Source organism: Pieris rapae, chromosome 17, assembly GCF_905147795.1.
Source record: "Pieris rapae chromosome 17, ilPieRapa1.1, whole genome shotgun sequence".
NCBI lineage: Eukaryota > Metazoa > Arthropoda > Insecta > Lepidoptera > Pieridae > Pieris > Pieris rapae.
The window spans coordinates 8322677-8349231 of record NC_059525.1 but is presented as its reverse complement, the minus strand read 5'-3'; the positions used below and the strand labels follow the sequence as shown (position 1 = coordinate 8349231).

Here is a 26555-nt window from a genome sequence, read left to right as displayed (position 1 = left end):
TCTTTGGGAGCAATGCTCGAAAAAGCCGCTTATTTTTCCGCGAGTATATAGCAAGCTATGTATCTAAATGTTTTAATGTCTGAATTTCAACTGTAAAGTACTGATATCTTAACGGGCCAAGGTTCAAATTACTAGTCATATTTGTCTTGTTAGTCAATAATATTGTTTAATCAATGCTGTATTTATTAATTGAATTAATAGTAGATACAAGTAATTGATTAATTTTTTATATTTTTTCATTAGTGGATGTCCAATATTAATAACAGATAAATGTTAAAACTTTTAAATTATATATTAATAACAATTTATACGCACGTCGTCGTGCGGAAATATTTTCACACAGAAAAAATAATGTCGTGAATACTTGTCGTTGGATTTTAAAATGCTTCACATTAAAAACCCTAGACTACGCGCGAGACATTCATGTGATGACTGTTCTCGAGATGTGGAATTGCTATTATCTACCCTATCTTATAGTGACAGAGGTGTTTTTTGCGTGATTGTTTGTGCTAGGAGACGATGCAGTGAGCGCAGTGGCGCTTCGAGTTGGCAGGGCGCCTGAAATGTGTGCGGAGGTTTGCCACCTCAGAATGAAATATATGCGAAGTTGAATTTGGAAAAAGCAATGACCGGGGAATGGTTTAGAAACAGATGACGTAACGCTACTCTTACCTAAATCAGTGAAGATTTATTGTTCCAATATAATAATATAAAACATTTTATTAATATAAATAATAATTTAATCACTGCAAGATAATTATAGGAATATTGAACCACAATATTCCCGACTTATTTGATGCATATGAGCTTTCTTTCTTTTACAACTACAGTGTAAACTCCACTTGATTTAACGACAAACTCTCTAAAGCTACAAAATCAATTGACTTTGGTTGTTTTAGCTTGTCTACCATACAATGATACACTGTACATAGCATCACACACACTCTAAATAACGACAACAATGAATAATAAAAAGTACGTTTTAAGTTGCTAAAATTAATAAAAACTGCGCACCTGTGTACATTTTGAGCTTGCACTCCGCCGAGCATTATAAAAGCTCTGGAAGCCGCTAAATTATAGGAAAATTATTTCCTTTATCACCAAGATGCTTCAATATCACAAGATATGAATAAAATAAGTAGAAAAATACAACAAAATTACTGATGCACTTTTGCGCATACGCAATAGTTTTCAAATAAGATTCTTTTTGTGTACATAACTACTAATACTAGTCTGAAATATACATTTTCTTTTTCTAATCCTGTTTTTTTTTCTCTCCATTTAACGACATCACTCTAAAACGTCATAAAATGCACAGTCCCTTCAGTGTCGTTATATAGAGTGTACACTGTATTTGTAAATTACAAAACAGATCAGACCTTCTCCTTTTAATTTTAATTCTATAATTATCGGCACAATTTTTGAATAAAAACATTTTACGAAACGACAGCCCTGATCCTAGTTGTACCCCTATGTCATCGTATAGCACCTCCCTCTTCCTACTCTGAGTAATGCACAGGCACAATACGGGCTTGTTGACCTAGCGATGAACTTTCAAAACATTGTGAATGCGCTGCGCTTATTCGGTGACATGTGTACGGAAATATGTACGGAGAACGTCCTTGGCAGAACGAGGACTATTCAAAATTTCATACCAGTATGATATATTTTTAAATGTTAATGACATTTGCATATACTTATAATTATTCTAATATAATAACTAACCTTAAAATATAATTATTAAAATATTGTTCCGAAGATACTGGCAGCGTTCCTCCTTTGAATAGCTAGACTAATTCTTTGTCCGAGGTAGCTGCCAGCTCTTCGGTCTCTTTATCAGTATTGTAAGCTGTTTTCGCTGAAATAAATTATGAATTCAGATAAGCAATAAGACTATAGCCAAATAAAGAGAATGAACGCAGTGTTTTGTTTTTATGAGCGGACGTACCACTAGTATACGCTTTCTGATAATTTGGCTATTCATTATTTGCGTTGATACTTCATGAACTTGTTTGAATTTTTAGAACACGAATGTATTATACAAGTCTAATAGTAAAATTTAATATGTATGACAATATTGATATATTTAATAATACTATAAAGTATAAATCTTCCTATTTATCTTAATTATGCTCCTGCGTTTTAATTTTATATGTAGGGTTTAATGTTGCGTTGTTTGCATTATCTTATTGCTGAGTTGTAAAATTCTACTATTGTTTATTTATTTTACGTTCCAATATTTATAAATAATGTTAAATCGGAAAATAATAATACGGTTAAGGAAAATTAATTATTCTATGTCTAACATTTGTAATGCCATATTTGTAGTATTCGTAAGCATGCATTTAATAATAATAATAAAAGCCCGTTTAATTCCTAATCCTTATAAAAGTAGAATATACAGCTTATATTTGTTATATATAATTTTTTTCCTGTTATCTTTTATTTTAGTTTTAGTTTCGTTTTGATTTTGGAACGGGTAATCGCCTCCTCAATGTATAGACATTTGACGATTCTAAATTAGATTGACTTGTGTATTCTATGTTAATTCGAAACGCATTAGTGAATCACCCGATCAAAGAGAAGGCCACGTTTGAGTGCTAAGCCTTGACGGTGAGTCAGCAGATCAGCTAATAACGGCCTTGGGGTAGGTCGCGTTTTGGTTATGTGAAATAATCTATTTTTATTATGGACAGCGTTTAATTGTTCTTACATTGAGTTACCATGAGCGTTGGACGCTTAACATTACTTGTAATATTTGAAGATAAATGTATATTTAAATTATAGACTATGTTAAAAACCAGTAGTAAACTCAGATTTCTGTATCTGTTTCGTGAACATTCCCGAGTTTCGTTCGGTGACATGCTGTCGGCTTTCGTCTGCGGTGCGCTGGTTTGTTCAGTATGTTTTCCGTCACCATAAAAGCAAGTGTTAAATGCGAATATAGATACAGTCCATTGAAACACATCCGGGGAACGAACCTTCGGCTTTAGGGATGAAAGTCCAAATCACGGCTATGCTATATGGATTTTTTCGTCTATGTGCGCCTTTTCGTTAGTGCGGTAAAAGATAAGGCCCCTTTTAGACCCCTCGACGCGACGGCGTGTTCAAGCTTTTAAGAAAGTGAATTACGATACAATTTCTTTTACTGTATTTACGTAAAGAAACAGCAAAATAATGGGTCAGTTTCAAAGCCTATCAAAAGTTGTGCGAAATCAAGAAGTCATTTTTTAAAGAAATTAATAAAATTTTAGTAAGTTTGAGTATGATTTCATACAAACATAGTTGAATTGAAAACACCGATCTGTATAAATTTAAAGCACTTTAAAAATACAACACAATACCGCACTTATTTCGAAAAGGCATCTGTTATCCAACAAATCACAATCGCTGGTCGCTTTCATTGATCGTTCCGTTCCATTAAACAATTAAGCATCGTGTGCGACGGACTTCCTTTATTGCACATATGCCTACATATAGGGAAAAGTTTTTCACTCTTTAATGGGCCGATTTAAATGTTTCTGATAATGTTATTCCTAGAAAGAAATAGCCATGCTTTCTTGTCCGTCTTTTGTTTTGACCAATCACAATCAGGTGTTTTTAACCTTATTAGGTGAGAATACAAAACAGTGTTTCAGGCATATTTACTTAGAGCTAGATAAAAATCGTAAGCCCTTTGAACATCTTGATTTCGTCGCCTATGGGGTATTCATTGCCAAGCATTGGCGATATGCTTTTGATAGATCCCAACCTAGGACTGGGTCATTTTCCGTTGGCTATTGCTATTGCTGTTTCAAGATTTTTATCTTCAAAGGAAATTAATTATCCACTGCGCCACAGAGTACGAGAGTCAACTCTAGGTAAACCCTTGATCATAGAGCAAGCTTAGGTTTAATGCGTCGTTTGTGCCTAAAGATAGGAACATCTGTTTAATAACTGGCACAAATTAAAGCGTGCTTAGTCATCGAGATAAGACATGTTTATAAATAGTGGTCTCCCGTCTCGCTCATATCCTGTGCCCGTATCTTGTCAACAAGAATATTATCTTGGGCACTCAATCAAACAGTCATCATAGTGCAGAGTAATTAAGTCTTCTCTTTGGGCTAACTTTGCTAACCTTCATCGTTACATGTAAGATAAAAGTCTTCCGATATTAAATAGTATATCTCAAAATAATGAAAGTAGGGCTAAGTAGGGTAGACACTGTTAGAAAGGTTGGTACTGTTCAACCGCCAATAGGAATGGGAAACTATTACTGGCTGTGCCGTGAGCGGGCACTAACTTGCCTCGAGATTCACCACTTAAGGCAAATATGGGCCTCAACATTCCTAATGTTCTGGGACAGGCTAGGGATGAAGCGGAAGCAGCAAGTCGACGTATCGGTTAGGGCTTTTCTAGATTCAGAAAGATACCCTCAGTTATAAAGAGTAAGAAAGAGAAGAAGAATAATGATGCGGTACAGACTGACTTGTTCAGTTTAACACTGACTGAGTGGCATTGACCATTGTTCATTATCTTTTCTATAGAATTGGTTGCTAAAGATAATAGTGGTAATGGTAGAAAGTAACTTTAAAATATACGAAATATGTATGAAGAAAGGCAATCTTAATGTATGAATCTCTTTTGCATGTTACGTAAATATATCATATATACTGATATGTACTATATTACACGAGCCTTGCTAACCCTGGATATAGTTTGGTTGTACATTGGCTGAATTCACAAGAATTGCATTATTTAGTTTAAAAAGGTTTAGGTTTTGTTGTCTTGTTTTGTTTATATTATGTTCAAAATTAATTAGTTTTGTGATTAAGTTTTCGTAAGAATAGAAATAATAAAAAATGTGATCATTTTATTTGTAAAACTTCGTTGAAAAAACTATTTTAGCCTCTGAAAAATACGTTGTTTTGTTTCGCGAGCGAATCGCAGTGAGTCATCTACACTAACTACGGGCTAATTACAATGTGACCACGTGCTCTCCTTGAAATGTTGATAACCGCATCTCCTTGTGACTTGAATAAACACTATTAATTACGTTCCAGTCTCATTATATTACGGGCTGTTAATCGTTTTATGAGTAACATTGTTATTCAACAATGTAACGCGTAAGTTATCGAGGATGAAAATCCTAAATAAAAAAACTATGATGATTTGTTTAATAACTGATATAAAACTACTAAATCAAGGGTAGGAATTCCTCCTTTAATTTAACATAAACTGTATCACTAACATCAGTCGATTTTGAGTTATCAGTGGTGCAACACGACTATGTTTTAATATACATATTTAGATGATCCTTTGCGTGCGAAGTAATTTCGTGCGTAGGACGGACATTCGCAATCCATTAGGCTTATGCCCATCCTAGGAATTTTATTATTCAATATCCTTTTATATAAATTTAATGATAAAATATAAAAATATGTGTTATGAAATTCGAAATGCTTTATATATTAAAGAACACACCATACATACTGCATTATCTACAGCATATATGGGCAACCACGGTCCCGCTGTAAGATATAAGCCCGCGAGATATTTTGAAAACCCCAATTGAAAAAATATTACATTAGATACTCACGGGCGATATAAGATTTCAACGAAAAATACCTAGAAGAAGAGATGTTCCGCAACTTATAAAAATTCGCAAGGTTGATTTGTGCGTTTGGCAGTACTTATAAATGCGAACAGTTCTTTTCATTGATGTAAATCAATAAATCAACACAACGTAACGTTTTTTTTATTTTAATGTTGTTATTTTAATAAATTCTACTATAGTAACATTGTCGTATTATTTCATGTCTAATATCTATTGCAAAAATATTATCACTGCATCAGTAGAGATCAGTGATATATGTTGGCTGTCTCATGGCTAAATTATATTTTATCAATTAATTTTATCGAGATCCCAGCGTACACGGCAAAATGTACGTATTTGAAATATTTTTGTTTCATGTAAACGTGTATTTAATGAAGCTATGAAGTTAAAAAGCTGTGCACTTGACAGAATTTTAATTGCATGTTTTTGAGATGGCATCTCCTGCCTGTCATTTCCATGAATCGTTTGAATATTTTTGCAAATTGAGGTTTGAAATTAATTTTATCCCGAATGAACTGGATGTAACCCTTGTAACGTCCCTAACATTTTTGATAAAAAATTTATATATATATGTATAACAGGGGGGGGCAAACGAGCCTGCATGATGATTAAAAAGGGCAGTCATCGCTGCCCATAGACACCCATTTTTTGTGGGTGCGTTGCCGGCCTTTAAGGGAGAAATACGCTGGAATTTTGAATAGTTGGAGGTCGTATCTCTCAGGGAAGACCCCCACCGGTAGTCGATTCCAAAGTTCCCAAACGAAAATGCCTTGTGAATAGGCATTGTGGAAGATTTCCAGCCATCCAGGTGTTTGATGTTGCATAAAAAATGTTTGGAATTTAATTAAATAAATCAAAGTAAAACTTTCTTGAAATGCCGGTAGAAAGAATCTTATAAAGACATGTTGAAGTCATGAGGTGAAGTCGTAAAAGTCAGAAGGCGCGTCAATGTCCACACAACAATTCCAATAATTTTGGCATGAATACAATATCATTAATATCGATTCTATTTTTGTTAGGTCTTCACGTGTGTAAGTGCATTTTTTTAACATGTTTTGCATATTTTCTTGTACATTAGCGTATTATATTTGACGTTCAAGAAAAATACCTACATTTTTAAATAGAAACCGTTGATAAGTCCATGTCTGAAAAAAACTGCCTGGAGCAGTAAGTCTGCTAATTTACATTCATTGTACTTATTTAAGTTTTCGGTTCAAATATCCGTTATTTCTCGAGCAATTATATTCACTGTGTAAGATAATTTAGATTAGGTTAGTTATGTACATCGTGTTATGAAATTATTAAAAAATATACAGTAAAATAATTATAGTTGTATATATAAAATAAAATAATATGTATTTTTTTTATAAAAGTGCGGGTAGGTCGCATTGATGTTACAACAGGGATCTTGTGATTAATGAATAGTAATAATTTATTAGATGCTCGTTCGCAGATAAATGTTAAAAATGACTTTGAATTATATATAAATTTATATTAAACTTTGACGATTTTATAGTCGTATTATATAATATTATGTGGGTGCTATTTTTTTAATTTCATACGTCTGTTGTTAAAAATATTGTTTTAAAGTTTTTAAATTTCTAAGAGGTTTTCTTTTTTTTAAGTAATATTTTTATAACTTCTTCCATTCACTCAATTAAAATACAAAACCGTACATAAAAACGATACAGGTATTAATTAAGACCTATAAGTACTCCTATGAATGACACTATTATACTGAGAGTTTTCTCTAGGGCTTGCTTGGAGGGTAGGGTTAGATTCGAAGTTAATAATTGATATAGATGTTTAGTAGGATATCATATTAAGTTGTATTCATTCAATATCAACAATAAACTTCATATTTTATTATGACGTCGAGGCAGAATACGAAATTCTACCCGTATCACCTCGACGTCAGCCGTTCTACAACTGCGCGTTTTTCTAGGCAGTTTTTGCCGCGCACCACCACTTTGTGGAACCAGCTGCCAACTGAAGTATTTCCGAACCAATTCGACTGAGGGTTCTTCAAGAAAAGAGCGTACCGATTAAAAGGCCGGCAACGCACTTGTGTACCAACTATGTGAATGTGTACGGGGGCGGTATCACTTAATATCACGTGAACCTCCGGCTCGTTTGTAGTAGTTTTTTTTTTTCGTTAATAAACGCGTCCATAAGTCTAAGATATAGAAACTTTATTCGATTTGCAGTTGGTTTCTCCGAAGCCACATCAATTCCATTGTGACAAGATCCCATTGTTGGGACAAAGCGTGTGTAAAGTGCGTCGTTTTTGTTTGATTGTGTAACTGTTTACACACAACAGCGATTTCATCTTCCGCGACGTTTTGCAGCGTTTGTAAATACGTATATCATTTGAATAATTTCGTATTTTGATTTAATGAGACTCTGAACTGAGTATTACGCGATAATAGACTTTTATCTGCAGGCTATTATGTAATTGCTCAGTACAACATTATTAATGTTTAAAGAACTTTATTTCTCATTACAAAACAGAAATATTTTATTTACATGAGAAACTTAATATTAATATAATATATACAACATTATTACATTTGAGAATTTGCTATCTCAGTACTCGGTTATCACAATTCAAAAATAAATGTTTTCATATATTTTAATTGGGCTTAAATCTTTTTAGCAGTGGTATTAAAGCTAAATGCTTAGCAAAATGTTTAATATGAAATTAATGGAAAATGTATATGTACTATCAATGTTGATCGGAAATTTTAGTAATTCATGATAACAGTAATAGGCGGGTAAATGATCATCACCCTTCTATGTCTGACACACTCCGCCAACTCTTGTGTCTAAATAATTTAAACCGATGTATCATCGTATCGAGCATTGATCTTTCAAGGTGGGCGTCCTCTCTTTTTGCTTCTCATAAGGCCATTTTAAGTAAGGGTATTTTGATCTATCTGTCAACACAAACACGGGTTTATTGGCTGGTTACATTAACCAGCCAATTTAGAAAGAAAATCTTAAAAGCGGAGATTGCAGATTGGGATCTGATATCAATATTGGCTATTGAATGGGGAATAGCAAAAACTCACTCATTCACCATTCGTTACGTAAATGTATGTTAATTACGTCCTCGTTCACACGTTAAACGACACGGCACGTTGCATGTGATCGACTGCATTGTAAAGAAAAATCTTAGCTGGATTATGTTTATACGCCTTGCCTGTTAAGATCTATATTGCAATAAAAGAAAATCTGTTTGATTGAAATTTACAAACTTATTGAAAAACTTGAATTTGAAATAAGTTTTGCCTTAATATGTTTCTTTTACTTAGCCTATGTTTTTAGCACATGGAACATTTTGCTATGGTACCCCGTATGAAGTGTTCACTATTCCTAAGTGAATACTAGGAATAGTGAACACAATAAAAAAAAAATAATAATACATATTTTAATGGTATAATAAAACCTTCTTGTATTAAATCAAATCCTGCCAATCTGCCTTATGCCATCAGGCTACGTTTGATAATTAATTATTAAAATTCTACTACACAACGATTTAAAGTCTCCATAGCAATACGATTGAAAAATCTATAATTATAAGAATCTGAACTCGACTTGATGGAATAACGGTCAAGTGTAGCAATTGCATGGCAGATCATTTCTGCTTTGCCAAAAATGTATCTGAGCAATACGTCTGATATAGATGGGTCTTAATTTTATGACGAAATTTTGCATTTAAAAACTTTCATCTCTTGCACTATGTACAGCTAAACCGATACTAATCGGTAATTTTACCTATCTATATGCCAACTAGAGTTTTCCTAAGAGTATTATATTATAATAAATCATCCAAACAATATTGATGTATACAAATCGCGGCATTCAATTTAGTTGAATGAAGGGATGGTCTTCTGTGGGTGCGGTAATGGCTACGTTGAAAACTGACATTTAGCCAATTTGTTGTATGACTCACTTCTGTTATTGTACATGTACTGGTTTAGATATACACGTTATATTATATATGTTTTTAAATAAGCTATCGGTATTACAACTGCGCAACAACAGAATATTTCTCTTATTCATAAATTTAAATTATAATAGCATCGTTTTAATTACAGTGATCATCTCCATTTCTCACTGCTTAAATAGAAATTGAATGATAGAGACGAAAGATAAGTGTGCAAATGTTAATTTTGTTTTCATGAAAGGAGTAACTTCTGGGTGAGATTGTATTGTCATTTTGAAGGTGCGTCGTCAAAAAGTCACTATTTTAAACTTAATTTTACGTTTTGATAGTGTTTAGGCAAACCTTCGCATAGCATCTTAAAGAATTTTTCGTGCAAGTAGAAATATAACTTTATTTATAAATGACATATGAATAAACTGGCTCATAATATATGTTACTTAAAGAATAAGTTTTAGTATTCTTTAGGTTTTCTGTAGCTATTTATTACGTTTCAAGGTAAGCGTCTAGTAACGACAGTTAATATTAAATATCCATATTGGAGTTATTACTTGCACACGCGTTATGTAATGACGTCAGTGATCTATAGATTTATATATTATAAAATACAGAAAAATAATTTATATGCAATGACGGTCTAGGCTTCAAATAACAATCCCAAAGTTTGAGTACCCAGATTAGATGTGATTAATTTACGCCCAAACCCAATAACCTTCTATCCTTGACCATTTGAGATAGACATCCAAAAGTTTTAAAAAGTGTACCAATCGAAGGATTATAATAGCCATCTGTCGATACAAGCTATCCATGGTAGGTCGGATCGGTAAACGTGGATAGACCTTTGTATGAAAATGACAATTCAACTGTTCCAATATCCTATCTTAAATTTATTTAGTTTACAGTGATTAACAAATATGTTAATCAATGTAAACTAAACTACTCAGATTGTTTTCTATGAGATTGTGGTTACAATACTGAGTTCGGGCGTTAACATCTCTTAGGATCGCTCTCGCTTAGGATACCATGGTACAAAACCTCAATATTGAAGAGATCACTAAGAATGTACCGTAAACAATAATAGATAGGATATGCAAATGCTACAGTCAAATTGGTTGACTCTTTTTCCATAGTAATCCTTCACATCTCTAATGGGTCCATTGGAGACGTGAAGGATTGATCAATATTGATAAGTTTGTATGATTAGGACAAACCTAACAGTTAAGTGGGAATTTTTCCGAAATTCGAATATGGAATGTTTATATATTTCATTTGTTTTTCTTGTCTAGCCAAACGAAGGAGCTGATAACGAGGTAGCTTTCTTGTACTTTTCGCAGTTAATATTGTCCAATTCATTTTGCTTACACTTAATTAATAGAGATTCAACGCATTTACTTTAATATGTATTTTGCATAGAAAAAGAGCTCTTTTTATCGCATTACTTATAAGACCGCTTTTGACTAGAGTTTTTTGGAAACCAAACCCATCCTTGACAAGACTGAGAAACATCTCGGTTGTGGGCATAATGTGACTATATTAAGAGCTTTTATAATGTTGCTTATATCATCATACATCATATACAGCTTGTACAGCAGTAATCTTGCTTGTTGCATGCCTTAAGGGTCGTGTTGCTAATCATATCTTGTGTGTAAGGGCTTAAGCATGACTTAGATGTGAATAGAAATCTCTGTTTCAAAATCACACAAATTTCACGTCAAGTGTCATATATATTGTTCACATAGTTATTATGATTAAATTCGAAAAAAAAAATCAATTCTGTTCAAAAAAATATTGCCAAATGTCAATATTTTTTTTATATACTATAGGCCATATTGTAACTATAGTAATAATATGGCCTTTTATTTCTAAAAATGTAGAATTAAATAAATAATGAAATTTTGGATTTGAATCAATTAAATTAGAATGATGATCATGGGTTACCAATAATTGAAGGAATCTATTAAATACACCAAAAAACCTCCGAAATCACGAAGTTTAAAAATATAAGAAATAATATGTTAACATATTTTTCATTCATTGCTTCCGCCATGATAAATTGTAGCTAAAAAAATATTTTCTTGTTAACATTTTATCCGGTAAACTGTATTTCAGTAAAACCCATACCTCTTATGTAAGGGTTATTAACTACTCACAGCCCACGTAATCACCCCTTCAAGGTGTAATTTCTGTAAGCAGACTGAAAGTTCTTGAAAGGTTTCTCTTACTAGCATTACAATTTCCTTTCCCTGTGTATTAAAATGGAGCTGAACATACTATATATCGGATATTTTATCGCATAAATGATACGCGTACTGTCATCCAAAATTACTTCAATTATATACTTAATAATTTTAAAAAAAACAACCCACCTAAAATGGCATATATATGAGTTAATGGCGTGCAAGTAGATGTCTTTCCAATGTTTGTCGAAATCAATCCATCTTTTTTTTCGCGAAACTTGATTGATTATAATACATAATATATCAATGTGTCCAACTGAACTGATGAACTTAGGGTTAGAGTTGTTGATCTTCTTTTAATCACGGAGGAATTAAAATATATTATGTTCCTTAATTTAACATAAATTCTTGTTTCACCGCAATCTCTCACTCAGTAGATTTGTAATCATTTAGATGATTTATATTAGGAATTCTAACTTACGTCCTATTTACAGATATTCACGGAGAGTGTGACGCATCTCCACGATGCACGCAGCCGATCTCAACCGCCGGACTCTGGTTTCTCAGAACCGGCGAACAACAATATCAGTGAGGATAACAACAATGGACCGATATCCCTCAGAGAGATGCAGAATATCGCCAACAATAATGCCGCGGTATATATCGTCAGTGAAAATGAGGAACGGAATCGTATACGGGAGTCCGTTGTCGAGTTTGAACCTTTGCCTCGTATACGTGTCCTGGATCCGTTGGAGAGATGTGCTGATTGGTTTGGTAAGTGAAGAACTAGGTCTAATGACTACATTTATATTGATTCAAAAGGATGACACGAAGAACTTCATTATTTAATTGACGATAAGGTTTTTATACATATAAAATTCTACTTGTCCATGACTTGAAATATGGTTAGATGGATCTGGTTATCACGAAATGCTGAAGTCTATAAATATTTGGGAGTTTCCACTGTCGAGGAAGATATTAAAAGATCAACTAAACAATAGAAAAGGAGACGGTGGACTGTGTGTTTCGTCTGAGATGGGCGAGACTTGCCGCAGTTTGATAGTTTGCGGGTTACGGAGGGAAACAAATTATTGGATTTGCATTCCCTAAATTTCTTAAAATCATATATCAAATCTGATAAAAGCTAAGAGGCTGATTGCTTATGGTTATAAAAAAGCGCGAGCGTACAAAGTACACATGTCAAAAGTGAAACTTCTTTGTAAATTAAATATTAGTAAAAGCCCCAATAGATGATCATGTACCAGTATATGATCACTCTGATCATGTACCAGTATATGATGATGAATATGTAATTGTATATCTATATTCACACTGCACTAATGATAATATAAATAAATAAAAAAACTGCGTTTACTACAGAAGACGTTATGCGACAGAATTTCCATTTAAGTTCTTATAATATGTAACTACTAAACGAATACATCAATCAATAGCGTGTATTTTTTCTCGATCTCCCTTTTCACTCTCTCTCAATCGCTCTCTTCCTTTTCTTCGACAAAAACGCTGCACATCTTCGTGACGTGCCGTAAAAATATTACCCTCATGCGCCTAAGGAAGTTTCACCTCAAAAAAAGGATGTAGGGCCCCTGTTATATTCAGTAATAAAACACAGTTTAGTCTATATATATACTGCCTACTAATAAATTCCCAGCCTTTGTAGTGTAGAGTTTGTAGACGTTGAAGTCTGAATAGGTCTCGGCAAAACGGTCGCTTAAATAATTCTGATTGTTTAACCGAACTCATTTTAGCATTATATATAATGATCAACGAACTGGTAATAAACGTAGTGCCTATATAAGTGATTACATTACGCCACATGAAGTTCCTCCAGAGACGGTTGGCATGTACCATATGCATGAAACTTTTGCTTCATTCTGGTATGATGGTATTCGCTAATTATTTTATAGGAACCATATTTGCTAGTATTTTTTTTAATGTCCAGAACAGTGGAGATGTTTATACTCGTGGTTGGGAGATGCACGCTTAAGCAATACACGTTAACATTATTATGGTCTGTTTCAGCTGGAGATGATTTTCCCAGAAGCCGATTGCAATACCTTAGAGAAATTGGTCGCGGATGGTTTGGCAGAGTGAGTATTTATTTGTGTTATCATGTTTGAGATATTCACTTCACTCTAGTATGACTATAACCAAGGGGAATGGAGGGAGAAGGAGATGGTTCGCCGGTCTTCTACATAGAGTCCACAATTTGTCGACGCCATACTGCTGAGGTCACCAAGGGCCTCTGATACAGTCGTGTTGGTACCAGAGGTGATTTTAGTGGACTTACCGCGTTCTGTGAGTAGCAGAAAGCCTGGAGTGAGTTGGGTCCCGCATACCTCTGCAGCTTTTAGTGCAAGGGATGCGTAAACAAATTTCCTACATGGTTTAAACATTGTTATATCTAAACATATTTATATGTCATTTTACTTGTTAAGATTCGCTGACGAATGATTTTCGTATGTAACAATCGTATTTTGATCGTTCTTTTAATTTGATACCCTTTAAGCCATCGATTTGTCCTCGACTATATTTAAGACCAAGTTTTTTACTAATATTTCAGGTAGTAGAAGGTGAAATAGACGATGGGCCGTCATCAGGCACGGTGGCTGTCAAGATACTAAACCAGAATGCGAGTCTAGAAGACAAGGCTCGTTTTCTAGATGAGGGTAGAATGTATCGAGATATCCATCACGAAAACGTATTACCGTTTATCGCCAAATGCCTATCGGAGGACCCTTGGTTGCTTATGTTCGAGCTGTGCTCTATGGTGAGTTAATTTATGGGATTTTATCTTCTTTGAAAAGAGATATTCTTGGACATACAAGGTGAATAATGTATTATTTAGTATGGGTTAAATGGAACACTAAGTAGTTTTAAATTTTTGTTTAATATCAGAATTTCACATTAAACTGCTTTCATCTATATTATTTTATTATTGCTTAAATATTATAAATAGAAGAATACAATACTATTTTTAATTATCTTCTAAATTGTCAGCATGTGGTGTTGTACCATAATTTGCATAATCCTATTATTTTTGGTGATTTCGTACGTAATATAAAATTTTCGTTATATAAATAAATCATATATTTGTAGGACCTCCATCAATACTTAGAAGTGAACCGACCGAAAATGGCGATACTAAACGAAAGTGGGGTGCCTCTACAGCTGATGTGTGATGTCACTTCCGGCTTAGCTCATTTGCACTCCAGGGGATTTTTATATGGGTAAATGAATTCTCAATTCCTTAGAATGTACTGTTATGAGTGATAATTGACCTGGAGAGATACGACCTGCAACTATTCAAAATTCGATTCCTCCCTCAAAGGCAGCCAACGCACCCACTAAGGCATATTTGCACCCCCCCCCCCCCCCCTTTAAAAAATGAGTCTCTAGTTTGTATGTGTTCTGAGGTTTCTCGTATAAGGTATAAGTACCTGGATGACCGCTCGGTATTTTTTTTATTCTTTAAATTGTGATTTTGGAAATTATATTTAAATACGAATTACATACTTATAAAATGATGAAATATGAATATAAGTAATTATCGAATAAAGATTATATTCATATTTAAGTTTTTATTTGACTGACATCTTTAGACGAGCAATTCTATGTTTATGTTGATAAAACACGAATAAAATGACATTTTCTAGAATTGATTCCTAGCTAGATCGATTTATCGCACCCAGAAACCTCCCGTATATTAAATTTCATGAAAAACGTTGGAGCCGATTCCGAGATTCCAATTATATATATATACAAGAATTGCTCGTTTAAAGATATAAGATAAAAATATTATGTTTTTAAATTTCAGTACACTGTGGAGCGGTACAGTACTAATTCGTAATGGAGATACTGCACGTGCTCTTCTTGGCCAGTATGGAACGAATGAACCACAGCACGATTTCTTCGCGCCCGAAGTCTCGAGACAGCCCGCTTCACACACTGTAAGTTTTAAATTATTCTAATTAAAATAAATATAAATAAACAATTTGATTTTCAACATATTAAAAACGTAAAATAACTATTTAACTTGTTAACCAAGGTATATAAATGTCTGGAATCAAGGGATGCTGATGATATTTGAAGACGCCTAATTACATTGATCCTATAGACGATGTTCATATGCTGTTTGCTTTATATTATTGAACAAATTACCTACTAAGATATAATATTTCATCCACATCTTATGACATATTTTTAATAGAAATAGATATTAATAAAAATTATTATATATATACCGCGATACTTACGACGAACGAACCTAATTTGCTGTTATGATTTTTTTTTGTGTAAACTACCAAATCTACCAAACATTTCTGTTTATTTTATTTTATTATGTTTACATACATTTTAGGTTTGAAGCTTTTGTAAAATTTTTGTACTATGTATGATATCGTAAACTCAATAAATAAATGACTATATTTCAGACGAGTAGTGAAGTGTGGTCCGTGGGCTTCCTCCTCTGGGAGGTGTGTGCTTGGGGGGCCACCCCGCCCCGTTCCCCGCCGCCCCCACACTTGCCCTGCCCCTATAGGAACCACTTGTAAGTACCTTACATGAAAGCATAGCTTTCTTAATATTTTTTCCCAACTTTTGCTTTCGTAACTAGAGAGACTGAAACGGTCTGAAACGATATTAGGTTTATTCAGAAAAGAACGATATCTTCGATACTTTAGAAAATTTAGTATGGTATAATAATAATAGTTTTAAACTTTTCATCCCAAAAAAGGTTATCCTTCTGATCTTTAAAATACTTATATTCACAGATACCAAGTAATGCAGCTCTGTTGGAATCCGAATCCTGAAAATCGTCCAACGGCATCACAAGTACACGCGTTACTCAATCATCTGCACACCACACACTTACACACCGAAACAGACGACCATTTTGAGGAACGCTGGCAGAGACTCAAACCCAACACTATCCCAAAAATAGACGAACACATAGCCATAGTCCACGCCCCGTCCACGTCCACAGATTCACAGTTCGGATCTGATCTCGAATTTGAAAGCGCACAAACCATACCAGACTCCCTGAGCGTAGGAGATACTGCAGTATCCCGATCTAGCAGCATCATGTCTGACAAGGAACCTCTTTCAGTCCAAATAAAGTCGGAAAGCCTTAACAATCTACATGGATCCTTCGAGGATGTCCGAAACATTTATCTCACGCACAATGAAGCGGCGGCCCTCGAATGCCACCAGGGAAACATCGGTATGGAAGAGAAGGAGGATCGCTCCGACAGCTCGGTCGATCCTTGGCTCAAAGACATCATAACCGGAAGCCAAGATGATGTGAGCTACTTCAAAGACGTCAGCGATGTTATCAAGAATCTCGATAATATATTGAACTCCGAGAAAACTTCAAGCTCCGAATCGAGCCACCAGGCCAGTCCTTCGAGGGACAACCTCAGTCTAGAATGCAAGAAGGACTATCCTATGCAGACGAGCCTCGTCAAATCTCCTGGAATACGGAATTTCCAAAACATATCAGAAATGGGTTTCGATTCCAAGGATGATTCTACCTGCGATGATGATGTCGACCGGGACGCGATCGGAACTTTGAGTCACTCCTTTGAACGCCACAGCGACACAAATAGCCAATATACACTCGAAAATATAACACCCGAAACGCCGATAAAAGACTTCGTTAGTAATCTTAATGAAACCTTTAGCGAACAAAACTTTAGCATAGTAAACGAAAATACAACTCTGCCTCGAGAAGAAGAATTGCCAAACGATAAGATAGAAGATAGTGATAAAGAAGTACCCAAATTGAAGGAATTATGTGAACCCTTGCCTAGATTAAGTAATAAAATGGAAATGATAAAAGACTGCACATCGAAAGATAATAATGCTTTAGGGACTGATATTGTTAAAGATACTAAGTCAGTAGAATTAATACCAAGTGAAGGAATTGATATGAGAGAAACGATTTGTGATACTGGAATAGACCAAACGCATGATTTAACAGAATCTCAAATTCCATTTTCTGAGAGTGAGATTAATTATAAAAACAAAGATCCACTAGTCAATGAAATATCTACTACATTATGTGATATAGAGCAATCAGATGAAATTGCTAGGGAAGAAAATAAAGATTTAAAACACGTTCATTCTGAATCGATAGTCCAAACAGCTAGCCAAACTATAAATGAAGTTAAAGGCATAACTACTAATAGTGATAAAGACGTTCACGAAATAGAGACCAACGTTAATTTTGCTTTGGAATCAAGTAATCTAAATAGTGTAGTTGGTGATCACCAAGTGGAACAAAGCTGTATTACACACACGGAATTGTTTTTAGCAAATGAAATAGAAGCACAAAATGATCAAAACTGTGAAAGTGGTAAACAAGGTAATCTTAGTAATGTTATGCGTGACGCAGAAAAGCAAATCTCGTATATAAATGAAGATCAAATGCAAGCGGAATTGATTCAAGAGACATCCATTACAGATGTACATTTAGATGAAATCGTTAACGAGCTAGAATACAATGAAGATAACAGTTTTGATTTGGAGACTGGTTGTGCATCGTTAGAAAATGTTATTAATTTAGGAATTAGTCATGCTACTTTAGATAATGAAAAGTCGAAGGATTTGAACTCTAAGGAATCTCATATAGAAAATGACTTAGATATAGAAACTGAACTAGAAAACGTAGGAATATTAGCAGAGCTACCTGATTTAGTACAAATAAGTGAAAGGGCAACCGATATCATAAGTAATACTCAAGAATCTCAAACGGAATCTCAGTATTCACCTGAAAAAGTACAAAACATAAGCAAGGAAAACATTTCGTCCGATTCTCAAGACGATACCATCTGTCTGGACCAACTCACAGTTAAATATATAGATTTGGTCGGAACAAAACCAGACAATGAAAATGCGTCAGATATGTCCACCGACAGCACTGTCTATATGAACTTTTCTGGAAAACCAAACGAAATCTCGAAAATGTATAAAAACGAAACGTTGTCGTTCTTAGAAAACCAAACGGTGTCCGAAGCTGATATAGAAAATAATGATTCCACTGTTTATTTAGATCTCCCTAGCGTCATTAGAGAGATGGACGCCTTCTTGGGTGCAGAAAGGTTAATTAGTGGTCGTGATGTAGGGTTTAAAGATAATTTTCATGCTAGTACCCCTGTAGGTAGCAATAGCTCCGCTGATAACGTCTTAGATTCTAAAGAGCGTGACACTGTAGTGAATCCAAATAAAGTACCAGACTATTCTGCAATGGCCTTGGAGAAACTAGAACAGAAAGGTCCAGTAGACACCAGTCCCTTTGAATCGCCGACGAAAAGTCACCCTACGGATACATACGACGAGAACAGCTCAGTCGTCTTAGGACCCTTCGAAAGCTATACCCAAGACACGTTCAAAAGTAAAATTGGGACGGATCTAGTAGATTTACCTAAAGAAGAACTCTTAGCTTTTTCGTCGAACTTTAGCGAAATAAATCTAGAAACGCCATCACCGTTACGCGATGGGAACTTTTTAAACGAAGTGCCGGATTTAATTCACGATGACTTCGACGACAGTACGAGTCAGCCAAAACCAGTAGTTTTATCGGATCACCACACTGATACGGACGAAACTGAGGAACAATCGACAACAGAGAAGAGAATATCTCCATTGACTCCACCCAATTCGCCTGGAAACTTTCTAGCGTCTACGTCTCAGGTGTACGTAGTGGATATCGACCTAGACAACGAACCCGTACAGCACATTGATATTAACGAAATTGACGTTTCTCAGTTGGCAATAGCAGAAAACGAAAATAATATGAACTTAGAATATTCCGGACCGTTAGTGGAAGAGAGCTTGAACGATTCGATAACAAGGTTCAATGATACGTTGCCGGAATCTTTTTTGGCGGGAAATGGCGGAGTTGAAGAAACGGAGAATGTGGGGATAGATGAAGAACGAATGAAGGAGCTTAGGAATGAATTAGAATTGAAACTGCCATTGGCCCAGGTGAGAACTATACCTCGTGTTAATAAAAAAAATAATGTTTACTAATGGCTGATAAGTGATTTTTAAATATCGTTTAACGTATATATGTGCTGAGATATTCAATGCCTAAACTGTCGAAGCCATTCTTAAGTTAATTTCTTATTTCAGGTGGCAGGTATTGAACCCGCTAGTTCGTGGACTGAATTGCCTCCTCCGCCTGAGTTGTTAGTGACGTATGGAGCTCTCAGTCCAATTGCTGAAGAAACGGGACACCAGCTCATCGCTTATGAAAATGATGATAATTGTAAATATAATACTTTTGTAAATTTCTAAAAAACAATTATAGAAAACATTTTGTTCACGGATTAAATCTATGTATATACTTATACTTATTTTACATCATTTAAAATTTTTCCCGTTTTGCGTGCTTTATAGCGTGCGTGGTCACGGTGAAACAGTTATGTTAATAAAAGAAAATTCTAGAAAACAAGTTAAAAATGGGTTTCCTCTAAAATTCCGAATTGTTCCAGTATGCTGGCAAGAAAATGGTGGTGTAGTGCCTGAAATTTGTTTTATATTCATTGTTCTAGTCTAGAAGTTTAAGAATTTCATCAAAATTGGCGCACCAACCAAAGACTAGAACTAAAATTTCCAAATAAACATTTTTTTGACTTTTCCTGTCTTTAGGTGTTAATTAATATGATACCTTTTAACAATTTTTGTAATAATTTTATCCTCGCAGGGAACACCTCAGTACGCACAGAATCGTCTGAAAGTTATCCAGAACCAGCCAACAATTCCACAGACGAAGTGACAGAATTACCAACGGGACTGGCCAGTGCCACTCAGCAATCACAACATTCGACATACACCATACACTCTAATGGCACATACACTTTGCAACGAGATGTCAGCAAGGAGTAAGTATTTTTTTCTTTATACAGAAACCGTTAGTTTTAAAGTGGTTTTGAAAGTTCTTCATTCATTATTAAAATAATAATTTTGTATCTTTTGGTGGGACAAAACCATTTGAACTAGTGATTTAGTGATAATGTACGTAAATATCAAGTGCTAAAGAGTGTCTGCAAAATAGAACACAAGAACAGAGTGTCTTCTTCCCTTTAATAGAGACTGTAAGTAGTGTTATTGGACACTCACTTATATAATAATCCTTTTTAGTAAATTAGGTTAGACTTAAATTACTTATTAGTCTTAAGTTAGGCTAGATGGTAATGTTCCATGATGTCTTAGTGAAGACACATGTATATAGAAAAAAAAAATAATCTTTTGGTGAGGTCGTTGACTATATCCATAGGTCAAATCCGGCTCAAAGGGCCATATGGTGAGGTTGTAAGCTTTAGTTTGTGATGCGGATCAGTGAGAGAAACACGTCTTTCATGAATTACATGTAAAACAGAATCAGCAGTATCCATAATTTATCAAATTCTTACAGAATCACCATGAGCGCCGACAGTTTAAACGGAAGTCCGTTAAAGAAAGTTCCCGAAGAAACGGCATCTCCGGACGCCGACAAGACCTACACTATATGCGACGCGGAAAAAGAATCAAACTGTGAAAGAATATCTCAAGTGTCCCCGTTTCTTCTCAGTCCGACGACTGAGACGTCCGCTCCCTCAGATCTGCACGCAGCCGTGTCCACTCTGTCCAAGGCGACAGTCCCCACAGACGCCAAATCATCAAAACCATCCGAAACCCAGTGCTTGTCGAAGGCGACAAGCATCGACTCGTGGTGTTCGAACGACACACTTTATAACGTCGAGGAGAACTTCGACGACTTGGCTATGGATCCCGATCTGCCTCTCGATTTTGCGGAACCGGATAGAGATAAGAGCGAAAGCGAGGATACTCTCACTCACAACGAAGACGATAAAGAGCTCAGCCACTGCTCCACTTACATCGTCCACGATAGCAAGTCTGAACTCTGCGAGACGTTCTCTCCGGATTCCATCACCGCTAACGATAATTACACTTATACCAAAGTGAAGACGACGCCATCCGCTAACACCAAATCGGATCTCAACGATTCGACGAAAAATACTCAAACTAAAGATTTAGCTTACGGCACGCTTGGATCCGGAATGCCTTCGTTTTCGAACTGCACCACCGAACTCGCTTCTGCCTTCGACGATACGTGGAAGTTACCGCAGCCGGAATTAGTTAGGAGATCACCGATGAGCGATGTAATAAACGTCACTCCACTGACTAAAGCTGAGGATAAAATTTACGCGTTTGATTCACCGGATGTAGTCACTATACCGAAACTCAATAAAATGGATAGTGTAGAAATAACTTTCGAGGATCATGATAAAGATGTAATTTATCCTGTACTTAACGATTGTTCCAATATTAATTTCAAAGATGTCATAAATGCCATGACTAGCACTCCGGTGACCGATGCGGATGATAATATGGGAGAAGTGGTTCCGTGTACCTTAACGAAGTTAAACGATGAAGACGCTGAAATAAGTGCTATAACTTCATCTTTTTTAAATGAAGTTTCGCCTAATAACATCAAAGAGACAGGCGTGAATCATATGGGCGATCCGTTTTTGATGACCACTCGAATAAGCGATGATAAAAGTGGAATAAGTGATAGTGTATCTAATTTTGAAGATTCTATACTTTCAGCAGTGCAGCAAGAAATGTCCAACAATACAGAAGTGGTCGCATATTTAGATACGTCTAAAATAAACTATAATAATTCTGAGGTCCCCGAAACGAGTGAAGTTAGTTCGAAAAATTTTAATTTATTTCAGCAATCAGCTGAAATTAGACCACAAAATTCAAATAGTGATAACAATGCAATTAGTCCCAAAGAAGAAATTTTGAATTATTACACTAACGATGACAGTTCAAAAAACACTGATTCTTTTATTATGTCGGTGGAAATGCGGCCGCAAGATATATCGAACGCTCACAAAAAAGCCAACAAGGAAAAAAATAATATAGTCAACGCTGTGGACGATGATATTAGTTTAAAATCATTTCAATCATTCCTAGATTCAGCCGAAACGAAGCCACAAGAGAGATCGTATAGTAAAAGCAAAGATCAGCAAGTAACGTCAAGCTATTCTGTCCCGTTAAAAGACTCAGAAACAAAAGCAGATAATTCTGAATCAAGCCTTAGTCTGATAAACTTTCAATCATTCATCCAATCTGCGGAAATAAGACCACAAGATATCTCTAAAACTAGTAGCGAACGTGTAAGCTCTAACGGTGAAAATTCTGATAGAGACAATCATCTTAGTCAGAACACCAACGATAGTTTGCCTGTATCTAAGAAAACTATCTCTTATTCTGATTTTGAAAATTCTGCATCTTCAAAACCACAGGATATGCAATCTTTGGATACGTCTCGAAGCTATGAAAGCGGCGTTGGGTCAGAGGGGTTTCAGAACTTCGAGGCATTCGCTAGAAATCGCCCACAAGACTTACTATCCCTAATCGATGCTAGTTCAATGCTACTCAGCAGTGAGAGGACGACGAGTGAACACGCGATAAATAGCTTTTTGAATAGAGACATTACACCTTCAACGAGTAAACTTTGCCAAGAACAGTCAGTCATTATAAATCCTTCGTTTGCAAGTTTTAGGGATTCGCCTGACCGAGATAATCACGATGGTTTTGTGACTTTGGATTTAGATGAAAATGAACAGCCGCATTCAATTATAATCACTGAAAGCCCGGTTTTATCTAAGATCAATAAAGATGAGGCTTTAGATTCACTCGGAGAAGATTTAAGTGGATCTAAAGCAGATGAAGACATCGAGAATGTGAATTTATCAAACAACATTCTGGAGAAAAGTTTTATGAAAGACGCTGAAGAGGAACCAAGTGAGGCAGCCAAATGTAACGGAAGCAACCAAGTATTCGCAACCGTAAATTTTATAAGCGAAACTTTTGAAGAACTTTTAGAGAGTAATGTCGATGACAACGAAGCACATGAACCGAAAGGCACCAAAAATGAAACAAGACATGTTTCAGAATCCAAAAGTCCAACGAAAGATGTCTCGGATCAGATGAAAATCCAAAAAGAAAGCGAAGAAAAAGTAGCAGATGTCACTCAGGATTTTTTGCAAAATGAAAAGAATTTTTGTCAGCTTGATGCGTACTTTCCACTCCTCAGTGATATAAGATTCACAGGTAATTTCTTTCGAAATATCATAGTTGAAATGTAGTTTTTAAATAGTCAAATCTTTATGGTATTTTGCTTGCCTTGCCCCTTTGCCTCCATAATGTATTTTTTATGTATGTGAACTAGTACACGATTATATTTTTTTGTTTTTAATTGTTTAAACACTTGTTGATAAAATTTTATAAAATTTAAGACTTTCTAGATTATCTTATAAGTACATATTATTTTGTTACAGAAATACATACATTGTCCTTTCTATAATCTCGAGATTAGAAAATTAATTAAAATATTATAAAGTATATAATAATCGCTACTGTGATATTGTGATACCAATTTATCAATAATTTCAGGCCCAGGAACAGAAATAATGAGTACCTCTTTCACACAAGAATCACCAACTGAACCAACATCCCCCGAGTGCGAGCGAGACAGCACTACGGACAAAGACAAGCCCTCCGAGCTATTGAAAGAGTGGGATAGCGATACAGACTCACATTCTACTAATTCGTCTAGTGGGGAATTTATATGGAAGGTAAGTTTCAAGGTGAATGATATTTTAAGGGTTTTATTTTGAATGCTTTTTGCATATGGCGCCTAGCGCTCTGTAATGTGTTTTGTCTTTTTGCTAGAAATAACCTCCCCCGAACTGTTTTAATAAACATCTTGAAATAGAAACCCAACAATTTTCAGACTGGTTTAATTACATTTAATAATCCCACATAGTTAAGCCCTTTTATTAATGTACCGTTTTCAAATATTAGTGTGTGAAATAAATAACTCTCTCCCTACAACTTCAGTTTTGCAATGTTGACATACATGTATATACAGCCGATTTATTTTTGCTGAAACGGTAATTATATTGCCAATTTGTTTAAATTATTGCAGAAAATTGTATAATTTTAAATCATTTCTCATACTTTCATTTTATCTACAAGCTCAGGATTAAAGTATTTCGATTAATAACAAAGGCATGTAGTTTATGCCGTGCGCGTATACCAAGGCGTATATGCGCATACTATAAATTACGTAAACAAAATTCAATAATTTATTGAATCTTTAACTAAAAAGCATAATTGTTTGCTAAATATTTGGTGACGGTACATATTTGGTGTCGGTGTGCTTGCATGTGTCGTGTGATAGGACGGAGACGGACACGAGACAGCCCTTGTGCCGAACACGCATTTCCAACACGTGAGTGTCACCTTTTTATCGGCGATCAATTTATTTGGGGCACGAATATTTTGAATTTTCGATAATGAATGAGAGAAAAACTCTCAATTCTCTTAATTTAAATATGTATCGCCATTTTTAATTAAATAAGGTTTTCTGAAGGGATACTAGAATTTCCCAGATAAATTTTTCGCTGTTATAAACATTTTAATATTAATTATTCATGTCTTTATGACAAAAAAGGCCTAAGTGCACTGTACCTAGTTAGTTTGATTAATTATGTTAAAGTGAATTTATTACTGAATCACAGGTCCATAATGCTTTATACAATGCAAAATCGCTGGTAACAGGGATGTATATATTATATTAGAGATGAAACGGGTGTTCGGTAACTATCCGGTGACCGGCCTATTCGGCTCAAATTTTAAATCCGGCCAAAAACCGGATAAACAACTTATACGGCCAGCTACAGGATTTCAAATAAATACCACGATGGAAAGGAGTAAATTTCACATAGGGGATAATTAATATTTACCTAATAACAGAAAAAATTAATACTGATACCGCACTAAGAAAATTATGATGAAATTTACGATTATTCGGTATTCGGTGTCCGGCAAAATATCCGTTTCACCTCTTATTTATATTAGTCAAATTCTTTGTACCATGCCCAACAATGGGGAGTATGCGAAACTCCAGCGTTCTAAAATTCTTTCTCCCTGGGTATAAAATCGTGTAGATACTCGTACATGTACTGCTCTTCATGTTGCTTGCTTAGCTTGTTGCATGCTCACTGTTGTATATATTTTATGTTATATAAATATATGTTGCCTTTCAGACAATCATCGTCATTATCATATTTAAAAAAAACATTCTTATAATTGCAAGTATTTTAAATAGCAACCTCATCTCATCTTTGGCTGCAATAACTCATTTGTGCTAATCACATCATAGTCTAAGGTAAAATTCAGAGAGAAAATCTTTGAATTCTACCCATAGCGTCTCAATATACTTCGAACAGACTATTAAAACTTCATATTTTATAACAGCAACGCGATAACAGTCAGCCAAGCCGAGCTGAGGCAGAATCTACTCATGAGGCGTCGTCTGTTGGATCTGGAGATTCCGGTTCAGGGTCGGAAGGTGATGAGGTGGAATTTGTGCCGTCTTCGTGGGACTGCCGCGCGGCGCCAGCTAAATCTTCGCTTAGAAGTCTAGAGCAACCAGCGGTGAGTCAAAAAACTATTTAATAAGCGATAAGTTTACGTAGACTTCATGCTTAGCTTTCATCATGTGTCGCCAAACAATTTTGTTTTCTCGTGCCTTTGCAAGCTTATTAAAACTATTATAATTTAAATAAGACTGCCCAAACATCGGCTGTCTACTCTGTCAAGATAAAATTCTCATAAATATGGTATAATATTAAATAATTATAATGTTTGTATATCAAATATGCGTCTAACTGCGGAAACGAAGTATGTCTTACTTTAAATGCTTGTACTGGTTAACGAAACATGATTTGAC

At 35.1% G+C, this 26555-nt stretch overlaps 1 protein-coding gene across 2 annotated transcripts in view; it reads left to right on the top strand.

Moving 5' to 3' along the window:
• LOC110992513 overlaps window positions 1-26555 on the top strand; it is a 38848-nt gene that overhangs the window by 7075 nt on the left and 5218 nt on the right. The window contains exons 3-15 of one of the 2 annotated variants that reach the window (XM_045631899.1): window positions 12214-12493; window positions 13763-13830; window positions 14304-14510; window positions 14840-14970; window positions 15558-15690; window positions 16174-16289; window positions 16513-19726; window positions 19874-20009; window positions 20448-20625; window positions 21159-23869; window positions 24212-24393; window positions 25002-25052; window positions 26081-26260. In XM_045631899.1, the coding sequence (XP_045487855.1) occupies window positions 12214-12493; window positions 13763-13830; window positions 14304-14510; window positions 14840-14970; window positions 15558-15690; window positions 16174-16289; window positions 16513-19726; window positions 19874-20009; window positions 20448-20625; window positions 21159-23869; window positions 24212-24393; window positions 25002-25052; window positions 26081-26260 (7587 nt within the window). The remainder of the gene's footprint in view (window positions 1-12213; window positions 12494-13762; window positions 13831-14303; window positions 14511-14839; window positions 14971-15557; window positions 15691-16173; window positions 16290-16512; window positions 19727-19873; window positions 20010-20447; window positions 20626-21158; window positions 23870-24211; window positions 24394-25001; window positions 25053-26080; window positions 26261-26555) is intronic. The other variant, XM_045631900.1, reaches the window with a different exon arrangement.